Genomic DNA, 13,413 nt, shown 5'->3' on the forward strand with positions numbered 1-13,413 from the left:
AACCGCCCAGTCAGTCCCGATAGGAGAACCTGGATACCTCAGTTGTCAGTGCAGGATTCGTTCACCGTTTTCATTCTTCTGTGTGGGAACCTCCAAACGCATATATTTCTAGTCAGCCATCTTGGCCCCTCTGGCCTGTTGTTGTTTTTTAGAGAGCCAAGTTGTTAAACTTGTATCAGCACACCACTGGCCCCAACCCACCTCCAAAGTTTTAGTCTATTGAATTTACGTAATTCTTAAGAATTTTGCTGTGCCCTTGTGAATGTTTTTGTCTTTGGATAAACAATTGTTTTTTCATCTTTACCTGACCAACTCAACTTGGTCGACAAGAGTATTCTCAAGCCCTCAAGTCTAGGTTAGATTTGTGTCTCCTTTCTCATAAAGCAAACCTCTTTTTCCAATGGGTAAAGTAAAATAAAGTAAATTAAGTAAAGATAAAAGACCAAATTTAGGTGAATGTGAAGTTGTTATCTGGAATGACTGGGAGTTGGGTAGGTGTTGCAAGGACTTTTATTGAAGTCCTTGACCATTATTGAAGATGCAGTCTTCTCAAGAGCTAATAGTTCAGTACCTATTTAATTGTTTGGCAGTATCCTAAAATATTATAGAAAGCCTGATTGATCTCTTGCACCTATTCCCCTACCACAAATATAAAGCCTTTTCCGCATTAAAAGAGTACAGTACTGTATTCCTAGCAGACATAAACACTTCACCAATACTGAATCCATTCTTCAGAGCTTAGCTTATGTGTCTTTAAATACTATGTCCTCTCATTACATTTTTTCCCCAAAAGTAGGCATAACTATGTCCTCATTACTATGTCCTCTCATTACATTTTTTCCCCAAAAGTAGGCAGTTTCTTGGCTTAAATAATTTCCCAGGTAACATATACACTCATATCATTGGTAGCAATATTTTTAATGTAAGTAGTAGAAAAAAATGCCCTGAAGAATGAGGCTGATTATTTTTGTTCTTTCATTGTTAATGTCTGCAGTGTCCTCCTACGCTGAGGGCCTCCTGAATGTTCACTGCATGCTATTTTCCTATGACTTTTGTAGATAACAGCAGGGCTTTAGCCTCTGCGCTTTCCTTTGTTGTATCTCTCCTTTTATCATGTGGGTATTACAGAGCTGGGTGCTAAAAGTTTTTTTTTTCAATTTAAATATGAAAAAACCCTTAAAATATAGTTTCCACTCTCCAGAAATGTACAGTGTAGTAAAGGAGGCAAGGTACATCTACAAAAGAGTTAAGGAACAATATAAGGTAGTAAACGATTAAGATTCCAAGTAATTAGTTGCCTGTGAGACTACTCGTTAGCTATATAAGTGGGCAAGATTCCTAATCTGCGCGTCGGTTTGGTTTCCTCATCTGCAAAATGAAGATGGTAATATCAGTCCTGCTTAGAGTGTTCTGTTGATAATTGAATGAGGTATCTCATTGTACAACTTAAAGGTTATAAGGTGATAAATATGAATTTATTATGATTACTAGTATTAAAGCTTATGATCTAATACAGAAGAAAGAACATCTTGCTTAAAATATATATGAGCTTTTTCTGAGGTGATATTTTTTTACCAGTTACCAAAAAAATCACTTTGGCCTTTGGGTTGTTAGGCCCCTGGAGTTACTTTTCAATTCTTTATTTGTTTTCCATGTTCTTCCTTTGGAAAGATTTTCTGAGTTTCAGAAACTGTTTTCCTTTGTTTTTCAGATTTGCTACCACACACTATCCTTGGTTTTTTGTCCCCAAAGACCAGCCAAAATGTAGGAATATAATTTTCTCTGCTTTCTTTTTGTTAGCTGTCTCTCCAAAATGAGCATAGGTTGTCTATTTTTTAAGGTTTTACAACTAATCACTAAAGGGGAAATAAGAGTATAATAAATATGGGAACTTACCTTCCAAAATCTTATAAGGTTTCCAAAGGGTTCTCTGATATTTCTGATTTCCTTTCTCAGGTGGGATCCAAAAGCACATACCCTCATCTCTCTTTTAATTCTTAAGTTTATAAAATTTTCCCTCTTCCCACTTCTCTACCTTTTTCTAGTTTACTTAGATTTCTTCTTCCTTAGCCTTTCACTTTTTGTGACAACAAAGTCAGATTTTCTTTCTTAGAGAGAAATTTAGGTCATCCTTTGTAATTCATCTTCTTCCCATGTTCTTAGAAAATCCAGAACTCCATTTAAACTTGCAGAGAGAGAACCTCACTAAAAATGATTGTGGAAATTACCTCATGAGCTTAGGTCTCTTCTTTTGGCAATAGGTACATTCAAAATATAAGAAGAGAAAATGAACTAACATATAAAAACTCCTCTGGGATGATATCTTTTATTCTTGTTTTATAATTATTGCTAAAAAATTATAATCTAGATGTTAATGTTTTTAATCCTTTCTAGCATTAATTAAAATTTTTCTATTTGTGTATAATTAGTGGTAAGACTATATAAAATTCAAGAGACCTTTCAGTTTATTTTATTAAGGTACTTAAATCCATAAAGTTAGAGCTACAGAGATGTGTACAAGAAGGGCCTGTTATTGCTTACTTATTTGGGCAGGTTCTGGCTCTTCTATTAGTTCCTGCTTAGGGACTGCTTATTTTGTTCTAATTCTTTGTTACATATTAGAAGCACGGAAATAAATTTAAATGAGGAAAAGAACAGAATAGAAAGAATATAGAGATCTTTTAGGGACCGCTGAGGCTCTCCAGCAATCCTTGAAGATTATATAAATTCCCTTTTGATGAAATTCTGAAAATTTTACCACTAATAGGCCTGAGCTGTAGGTCCTCTAGGACTGATACATGAATTTTTTTAGTTTATTTAAATAGAGTTTTTGAAATATGTGAGAGATGACTGTATTTTGGTTTCAGTTATGTAAACATCATGATAGAAGTGAAATGATCATCAGTAACTTTTAAAAATAATGTTACTAAATATTCTTATTATCTAGTCATGAATTTACGTAATCATAAACAGATTACTCTCTACTTTAGATTTTCTTTTAAATTCACTCTTTAAATTTTATAAATCAATGAAGTACAAGGCAGTTTTGTTACATGCATAAATTGCGTAGTGGTGAAGTCTGAGTTTTTTAGGATATTCATCACCCAAATAATGTACATTGAACCCATTAAGTAATTTCTCATCATCCACCTTTCCCCCACCTTGTAACCCTTCAGAGGCTCCATTGTCCGTCATTCCATTTTCTACTTCAATATGTGCACATTTTTTTTAGCACCCACCTGTGAGTGAGAACATGGAATATTTGTCTTTCTGCGTCTAACTTGTTTTAAGATTTCTAGTTCCATCCACATTGCTGCAAAAGACATTTCATACTCTTTATGGCTGAATAATATCCCATTGTGTGTATATACCACATTTTCTTTATCCATTTATCTGTTGATGGACATTTAGGTTGATTCCATATCTTTGCTATTGTAAATAGTGCTGTGGTAAACATGGAAGTGCAGATATCTTTTTGACATACAGATTTCTTTTCCTTTGGGTAGTTACCCAGTGGTGGAATTGCTGGATTGAATGGTAGTTCTATTTTTAGTTCTTTGAGAAATCTCTGTATTGTCCTTAATGGTTGTACTAATTTATATTCCCGTCAACAGTGTATATGGGAGTTCTCTGCATCCTCACCATCTGTTATTTTTTGATTTTTTAATACTAGCCATTCTGACTGGTATAAGATGGTGGTTTTAAGTTGCATTTCTCTGATGATTACTAATATTGAGATTTTTTTCATGTATATGGCCATTTGTATGTCTCCTTTTGGAAAATTTCTTTGTATGTCCTTTGCTTACTTTTTAATGGGATTATTTGTGAAGTTTTTATTGAGTTGTTTGAGTTCCTTGTATATTCTTAATGTTAGTCCTGTCAGATGTATAGTTTGCATATATTTTCTCCCATTCTGCAGGTTGTCTTTTCACTCTGCTGATTATTTCTTTGGCTGTGCAGAAGCTTTTTAGTTTTAGTTGCATTTGCCTATTTTTGTTTTTGTTGCCTGTGCTTTTGAAGTCTTAGTCAAAATTTCTTTACCTAAACCAATGTCCAGAAAAGTTTTCTGTAGGTTTTCTTCTAGTATTTTTAGTTTCCAGTCTTAGGATTAAGTCTTTAGTGTATCTTGAGTTGATTTTTGCATATGGTGAGAGATAGAGGTCCAGTTTCATTCCCCTGCATATGGCAATCCAGTTTTTCTAGCACCATTTTTTGAAAATGGTGTCCTTTCCCCAATGTGTGTTTTTATCAACTTTGTCAAAGATTAATAACTGTACGTATGTGGCTTTATTACATTCATTTTACTCTTTTTTTTTTCAGCTACGTTAACAAGCTATTCTGAAAATGTGGAACGCACAAAATATGCTGGGGAAAGCAGTAAAGAATTAGGATCTGGAGGAAACATAAAACCTTGGCAATCTCAAAAATCCAGCATGGACTCCTGTTTGTATCGAGTAGATGAAAACATGACTGCTTCCACCTATAGTCTGAATAAGATCCCAGAGAGAAATTTGGAAACAGTGTTATCTCAATCAGTACAGTCTATTCCTTTGTATCTCATGCCACGGCCAAATTCAGTAGCAGGTAAGTTGTTGTTGTTGTTGTTGTTGTTGTTGTTGTTAAATAATCATTTTACTCCAGTATATATTGAAATGAAAATAAATCCTGCTCTGACAGTATTTAAATTTTCCATTCATCTTTTCTGACTAAGCCGTTCTTTTGTGTTTGGGTAATGTACATGTATATATTATTTGAATCTGGGAGAAGGTTCATCTGCCTCGAGTGATTGCTTAGTTCTGCTCCCAAAATATACAAAAACACATAGAAATTCAGAAACAGCCTATAAAATACATCATCAAACAACTGAAAGTCTTTTCTCTCAATGAGAAGTCTTTGAAAGAATTTTAGTTTGAGGTTTTAGTTCTTTACTTAAAATCTTAGTTTTAAAAAACATTATTAAAATTGGCATATCTCAGTGTAATTTGCATTACCAGAAATCATCATCCATAGTTTGTAAAAGTGGAAGGCAGGCAAGAATTCAGCTTTTCCTCATCCCGTGAGTTTCAGTATTTTCACAGTATCCTGGCTATCATTTCATAGAAGAATCACCAGGTGGCTACATTTCCAAAGAATAATTCTGCAACACCACTAGCAAACTCAGTTAAAAAAAATTGTATTAGTCCGTTTTCACACTGCTATAAAGATACTACCTGAGACTGGGTAATTGATAAACAAAAGAGGTTTAATTGACTCACAGTTCCACACAGCTAGGGAAGCCTTGGGAAACTTAACAATCATGGCAGAAGGCAAAGGAGGAGCAAGTACCTGCTTCACAAGGCGGCAGGAGAGAGAGCGAGCACACAGGGAAACTACCAGTTTTAAACCATTGGATCTCATGAGAACTACCTCACTATCATGAGAATAGCAGAAGAGAACCACCGCCATGATCCAATCACCTCCCACCAGGTCCCTGACACTTGGGGATTACAATTCAAGAAAAGATTTGGGTGGGGACACAGAGCCAAACCATATCAGAAATGATATAGCATGGTGGCTCATGCCTGTAGTTCCAGCGATTTGGGATGCTGAGGCAGGAGGATTGCTTGAGGCCAAGAGTTTAAGACCAGCCTGCGCAACATAGTGAGACCTTGTCTTTAAAAAAAAAAGAAAGAAAGAAATGATACTGAGGGTTAAGTGGTTGAAATACGGAGTCATCATCCTTTAGCAACTACTCTCCTCAAAATTTATGTCAAGGGGTATTTTTACTACAGCTAAATTGCTGTTTAATAATTCAAACCTGGGACTTTTGAAGAATAGTTGAACTTTCTGATTTTTCAAAATATGTCATCATCTGGACTTTGTCCAGACTATAAAATCAAAGTTATGTTTGCTTTTCTTACTTTCCTCATGAAGGCCTGGATAGATTATCTCACTGATAATTACTCCTTATGTAGCTGATAGTGTAATGCTTCTTGCCATTCCCATTTCCCTTTCCTACCTGTTCTTGGTTCTCTGGCAGACCATCAGCATCTGTCATCAGGTGTGATTATAGGGGAAATGGCTCATCTGAAAGATAAGTAACTACAGAAGATTTTAATATTAATTGTTAAAGGTTATTCACTTTTATATAGTGACAGGAAATTTTTTATCCTAGGACCTTCTAACTATATCGATCCCCAACTACCATGTCATATTAGAATCCTATAATACTGTTGTATTAGTCTGTTCTTATACTGCTATAAAGAAATACCTGAAACTAAGTAATTTATAAAGAAAAGAGGTTGAATTGGCTCATGGTTCTGCAGGCTGTACAGGAAACATAGCAGCTTCTGCTTGGCTTCTGAGGAGGCCTCAGAGAGCTTTCAGTCATGGCAGAAAGCACAGGGGGTACAAGAACCTCACATGTCTGGAGCAGGAGGAAGAGCAGGAGGAGGAGGAGGTTGCACACACTTTTAAATGACCCATTCTCTCGAGAACTCTCATATTACAAGAACAGCAAGGAGGAAGTCTTCCCCATGATCCAGTCACCTCCAACATTGGGGATTACAATTCCTCATGAGACTTGGGCAGGGACACAGATCCAAACCATATCAGCTGTACATTATGAAAAGTTCCAGGCAAGCTGAGTCTTTTCAGAAAAGAAGCATGAAAATCCTTGCTCATATATAAATAGAGAAATGTAACTACCAACCCAATAATTGGGACATACTATTGTCCCAACTTACTTCCTAACTAAGCTACAATGATTTCTAAGCAAATTCTGGTTCTATTATTTGAGAAAGGCGCTGAACACTTAGTAGAAGACAGAGAAGCTTTGTTTCAGTGAGTGGAACTATGTAGTCAGTCTGAATGAACAGTGTTAATTCAGGGCTATGAGTTTCGGTCACTACTTAACATTAACATTGTGTATTACCGTCTTCTTCCTACTTACTCCCCATTATATTTTATGTGTATCCCTTAGAACCTTTTTTCACTGTGTTAATCAAGGACCTTCTCATTTGTTTAAAAGCGACTCAACTCTTCCTCAGGCTTCCCTTAGCCCCAAGTGTATCCCAGAACTGTTGTACTTCCCTATTAGCCAAGTGCTCCCTCTCTAGTTGTATCCTGTACCTTCAGAGCAGTGCCAGAACTGAACAGACTATGGGAAGAGAGAATGGAACAAGCAAGCTGGTTAATTTAATGTTTTGCTTTTAGTCTCAGAAAGCCATCAGGACCACATGTAACTAACCACTAGACAGTAATAAGCTCTGAGGCAGCTACCAAACTATCTCCATCTAATTCCTAGCCACCTTCCCAGGCTGAACTCAAATACTTCCTCCTTCATGAAACTTTCTCCAATCATCTCCCAGCCACAAGTAATTGCTGCTTCTTCTAGAAAGCATTCTCTTTTTGTGTTGGCAACAGTCTACTTTGTGTTATGTGCAGCTATTGTGTATATGTGTTGGTCTGACTATTACAATCTAAACTTTTTGACATTAGCAACTGAGAAGACTCCAGTAGAGGCTCCATAGTTGCTGGTTGAGTGAACTAATGAATGAATATATGCATGAACCAACCAATCTGTGATATCAGCTTTAAACAAAAATAACAATGTAGTTGGTAAATCTAATGATAATTTTCTTCATCTTACTATAGAATATAGTCTTCTCATGGGAGAGATTACCCAGAAAAAGGTGTGATGGGGGCTTATTTAGAGAAAGTAAGCTCTATATGAGATGGTAGTGTGAGCCAGTTTTAGACTTACTAGTATCTCACAATTTCATTTCTTCCGAAATTATAAACTGTAGTTCTCTTTAATATATGGAATGTGTAAACAGCATTTATCACTATTTGCTAACAACTGGCAATATATATTTTTCAATGGTTAATCAGAAGCCTTTATTCAATTAGCAGTGTAATGGTGTTGGGGAAAAAAATGGAGATCTTAAAGAGATTTCTGTTTCTCTAAGAGAGCAGTCAGCAAACCAGGACCCATGGGCCAAGTTTGGCACACTCCATTTTTGTAAATAAAGTTTCATAGCAGCAAAACCACACTCATTTATTTATTTATGGCTACTTTGCTCTACCACAACAGAGTTCAGTAGTTGGAACAGAGATCATAAGCTCTACAGTTAACATTGTAGTGGCCTACAAAGCCTGTATAAAAAGGGCAATCCCAACCTTCATTCTAAAATCTTACCCTGGCATTGGATTCAAGTCACCCCTCGGCGATACATCTCAGCTATACAGGTCATATACAGTGTTAGCTGTGCATAGGGACAGAAACTGTTTTAGACTTTATGAAAGTTTCATGATGTGTTTCACATGACTTCATGAGTTACACAGAGAATGAGAAATGTGTAAAAATTCCATGAGAGGACATTGTTACTCAGCTATACTGATACTAGATAGCAAAGACACTAAACGGATTTGAAAGAGACAAACAAGCTGAAATTGACCCTTAAGTTTTGTTTTAAGTTTTTGTAATATGCATTTAGCTAGACTCATCATCATTGTGGTACATAGACAGCGCCCAATAGTAAATTGGTCACCTGCTTGAGTCTAGAGCCCTCATTTCCAAACTGAGGAATTTTCATTTTGGTGGTGGTGAAGTCTCTTAATGTATTTGTTCTCATTTTCTCTTGACCTCTTTTTAGTCTATTGAAAAGAATATAAAATTACTTTGCTCTTCTTAAACAGACATATCTCTTGAGATTCATTATTTTACCCCCAAAAAAAATGCTAACTGTAGAGCTTATGAGATGTCTAAAACTCCTATACTCCTATAAAAGCCAGATATGCTTTTCCTCTGAGTGTCTGTGAGGCTAATACTATTGTAAACAAAAAATACAGAAGGAAAAGTAAAAGCCACTCTCCTCTCTACACCTAATATCGCTCTCCAAAGGTTAATATTTCTTATGATTCTTTCAAATATATCTATATATATAAAGCATTATAATATCTATATGTGATATATAATCATATATACCTATACATAACCCTCTGTATCTGTGGTTCCATATCCACGGATATGGATGGCCAACTAAAAGGGACTTGAGCATTTGTTCAGATTGCGGTATCCTATTGCAGATAGCTCCAGGGGTTCTGGAGCTAATTCCCTGCAGATACCAAGGGATGACTGCATTTAATTATAATTATATGTAAGAGAGATATGAGGTCAAGAATGAGTGGGATTTATTCAAAAGAAATGAAAGCATGTGTTCTTAAAAATATATACGTAATCACAGTTTTATTTGTAATAGCCAGTAACTGTGAGCATCCCAAATGCCCATCAACAGGTGAATGGATAAACTAATTAATTGTGTATCCATACAATGAAATTCTGCTCAGCTACAGAGGGAAATGAATTATGGATACCACAGCAACATACATGAATCTCAGAATAATTATTCTATTTGAAAGAAGCCAGATTAAAAAAATATATGCTATATGATTCCATTTGTATAAAATCCTAGAAAATGCAAACTAATCTCTAGGCACAGATTGCCTCTCTTATACTGTGACCATCTACAAGTACAGGTGCCCTGTGGGAATTAGGGCTCAAGAAAGTGGTACAATGTTGATCCTCTGGCTACTGCTATTGCTCTGAGTAATAAACTGTCTTTCATCTCCGACCCAGAAGTTTCATATCTTTTTCCAGCATCCAAGCTTGTTAGTTTACAGATTCTTCACAGTTCTTGACAGTGAGATATCGCTATACCCAAACCCACAAAATTAAAAGAAATGGCAATGGCAAGCAACACAAGGAAATGTTGCAATTGAAATTATACACTGATGGTGGGAGTATGTTAATAAGTTGGTACTCCATTTTGTAAAGTTGTTTGACAGGATGTATTAAAGGTATATAAAGCTATATATGCATGTTATCTAAAACCTCACAATTCCATTTCTGAATAGAATGCCCATGAGAAATGAGTGCTTTTGTTTATGAGAAGACAGATAAAATAAAGTTTTATCAGTTTTATTCATAATATCTAAAAACTGAAAACCATTCACATGTCCATCAACAGTGGAATTGATAAACAAATTGTATGCAGCAATGAAAAAGAACACACTACTGTTATAACATTGTGAATATATTTCACAGATGTGATATTGAACAAAAGAAGTCAGACTCAAAAGAGTGCCTTCTGTATATAGTATGTCCGTTTATATAAAGTTCATAGAAACAAAATGATCACACTTCTATAATTATAGAACTAAAGTAGTGGTTACCTTTGGTAGGATTATTGACTAAGGGAGCTTTCTGTGTCTTGGTCTGGACGGTAGTTACATGGATTTATACTCATGAGAAGACTTCAGAAAGTCCATGGAAAACATACTTAAAAGATACAAATAAAAAATATAAACTTTATTTCTCAACATAAGTTCCATCAAGTTCAAGACACTTTTGTAAGTGATGATACCAGCCATTTAGTTCATCCCTAAAGAACTGAGTGTCCTGGGAATTTAACCATGTCAATTAAGTCTTTTTTACATTATAAACTGAAGAAAAATGCATGCCTTTTACAGATTTTAAGATTAAAAAACAAAAAGAAGTCAGACAGAGCCAAATCAAGACTATAAGATGGATTTCCCATCTAAACTTGCAAAATTGCCTTCGTTTGATGAGAGGAATGAGCAGGAGTAGCATTGTGGTGGAAAAGGATTCTCTGGTGGAGCTTTCCTAAGTGTTTTTCTGCTCAAGCTTTGGCTTGCTCAAAACACTTTCATAGTAAGCAGGCAGGTCATTTTTGGCCCTCCAAAAAGTCAACAAGCAAAATGCCTTGATCACCCCAGAAAACTGTTGCCATGATGCTTGCTCTTGACCAGTCCACTTTTGCTGTGACTGGACTATTTCCATGTCTTGGTAGCCCTTGCTTTGGTTGTGCTTTGTCTTCAGGATTGTACTGGTAAAGCCATGTTTCATCCCATTACCATTCTTCAAAGAAATGCTCCAGGATCCGAATCCTACTTTTTTTGTTTTCAATTTTCATTGAAAGCATTGCTGTTTTCTTCAGCTGATCTGGGGACAATGGTTTTGGCACCCATTTAGTGGAAAGTTTGCCCCCATTTTAATTTTTCAGTCATAATTGTGTAAGCAGAACCCATTGAGACATCTGTCATGTCGGCTATTGTTTGTGCTGTTATCATTTGTCCTTTTCAATTGGGATACAAACAAGATGAATTTTTGTGGATGGTCTGCCACTGCAGGCTTCAACACTGTCTCATCCCTTCTTAAAACAAGTTATCCATTTGTAAACTGCTGATTTCTTTAGGGTATTGTCTCTGATATGGTTTGGCTGTGTCCCCATCCAAAACTCATTTTGAATCATAGCTCCCACAATTCCCAAGTGTTGTGGGAGGGACCCAGTGGGAGGTAATTGAGTCATGGAGGCAGGTCTTTCCTGTGCTGTTCTCATGGTAGTGAATAAATCTCATGATTTCTGATGGTTTTATAAAGGGGAGTAAGTCATGTAAGATGTGACTTGCTCCTCCTTGCCTTCTGCCATGATTGTGAGGCCCCCAGCCATGTGGAACTGTGAATACATTAAACCTCTTCTCCTGTATAAATTACCCAGTCTAGGGTATGTCTTTATTAGCAGTGTGAAAATGGACTAATATAGTCTCCATAAATGTTTTGTAAAAATCAATGATTTTACCATTCTTCCACCCAAGGTTCACCATAACTTTGCTGTTTGTCCTTGCTTCAATTTTAGCAGAATTCATGTTGCTCTGATAAGGGCTTTTTTCACACTAATGTCTTGTTCTTAATGCCTCAGACTATATCCTGTTCAGACATCTTATAGTTAGTATCCATAGTTTTTTCATAAGATGCATTTCAATGAACTTTTTGAAGACTCTCACATGCATAAAAATAATTAAGCTATACACCAAAGATTTATATACTCTATATATGTAAATCATACCAGGTTTTAAAATATATAAAATGTGGCAGGGCACGGTGGCTTATACCTGTAATCTCAGCACTTTGGGAGGACAAGGTGGGTGGATCACTTGAGGTCAGGAGTTCGAGACCAGCCTGAACAACATGCTGAAACCCCATCTCTACTAAAAATACAAAAATTGGCCAGGTGCGGTAGCGCACACCTATAATCCCAGCACTTTGAGAGGCTGAGGCAGACGAATCACGAGGTCAGGAGTTCAAGACTAGCCTGGCCAACATGGTGGAACTCCATCTCTACTAAAAATACAAAAACTTAGCTGGGCGTGGTGGTAGGCACCTGTAATCCCAGCTACTCGGGAGGCTGAGGCAGGAGAATCCCTTGAACCTGGGAGGTGGAAGTTGCAGTGAGCTGAGATCGTGCCACTGCACTCCAGCCTGGGCAACAAGGCGAGGCTCCTTATAAAAAAAAAAATTAGCTGTGCATGGTAGCATGCACCTGTAATCCCAACTACTCAGGAGGCTGAGGCACATGAATTGCTTGAACCTGGGAGGCAGAGGTTGCAGTGAGCCAAGATTGCACCACTGCACTCCAGCCTGGGCTACAGAGTGAGACTCTGTCTCAAAAAAAAAAAAAAAATTATATATATGTAGGCCTGTTGTCTTTGCAGAAGGATTTTCTCTTTTCTTTGGTATAGAAATAGCAGTCCTAGGAAACATAACAAGATCTTTGTCTGAATTATCTATTTTTAGTGTTGCTTAATAAGACCTAATAACTACAACAAATGGATAATTTATTTAAAATGTTTCATTTTATTGAGTATATAAACCTAAGATGAGTACCCAAACTGGCCAGAACTTTCTTTTTTGGTTTTTTTTCTAAAGCAGCAGTCTGTGTGTGGATTTAAAAATTTTTTTTTTTTAAAGTATATTGAGTCATATTTTATGTATTATAAAATTCACCCATTTCAAGTGTACAATTCAGTAATGTTTAGTAAATGTAGCAAGTTGTGTAACCCTCACCATGAATCAGCTTTAGGACATTTTCATCACCTCAGAAAGATTTCTGCATCTATTTAACATTAATCCCATTCCCTCTCCCAGTTCCCAGGCAACCGCTAATTGACAGACTCTATGTATTTGTATTTTCTGGAAATGTCACATAAGTGGAGTCATATGGTATGTCATCTCTTGTATCTGGCTTCTTTCACTCAGCATAATGTTTTTGAGGTTTATGACATATATATATATCAGTAGTTTCTTCCTTTGTATTTCAAGTAGGATTCCACTGTATGACTGTACCATATTATGTCTATTCATTTACCATTTGATAGACATTGTTTCCAATTTTGGGCTGTTGTGAATAGTGCTGCTGTGAACATTTGTTTGCAAGTGTTTGGGTAGACATATGTTTTCATTTCTCTTAGATAGATAGATACCTAGGAGTAGAATTGCTGAATCTTATGGTAAACTTATATTTAACTTTTTAAGAAATGCAAAAATGTTTTCCAAAGTAGCTGTACCATTTT

The 13,413-nt window shown here is 36.2% G+C and overlaps 1 protein-coding gene across 9 annotated transcripts in view; it reads left to right on the forward strand.

Moving 5' to 3' along the window:
• TANC2 (tetratricopeptide repeat, ankyrin repeat and coiled-coil containing 2) overlaps positions 1-13,413 on the forward strand; it is a 489,961-nt gene that overhangs the window by 292,437 nt on the left and 184,111 nt on the right. For all 9 annotated transcript variants that reach the window (XM_055258661.2, XM_055258667.2, XM_055258668.2 and 6 more), the window contains one exon: positions 4,321-4,584. In XM_055258661.2, the coding sequence (XP_055114636.1) occupies positions 4,321-4,584 (264 nt within the window). The remainder of the gene's footprint in view (positions 1-4,320; positions 4,585-13,413) is intronic.

The sequence above is a fragment of the Symphalangus syndactylus genome, chromosome 20 (genome assembly GCF_028878055.3).
Source record: "Symphalangus syndactylus isolate Jambi chromosome 20, NHGRI_mSymSyn1-v2.1_pri, whole genome shotgun sequence".
Lineage (NCBI taxonomy): Eukaryota > Metazoa > Chordata > Mammalia > Primates > Hylobatidae > Symphalangus > Symphalangus syndactylus.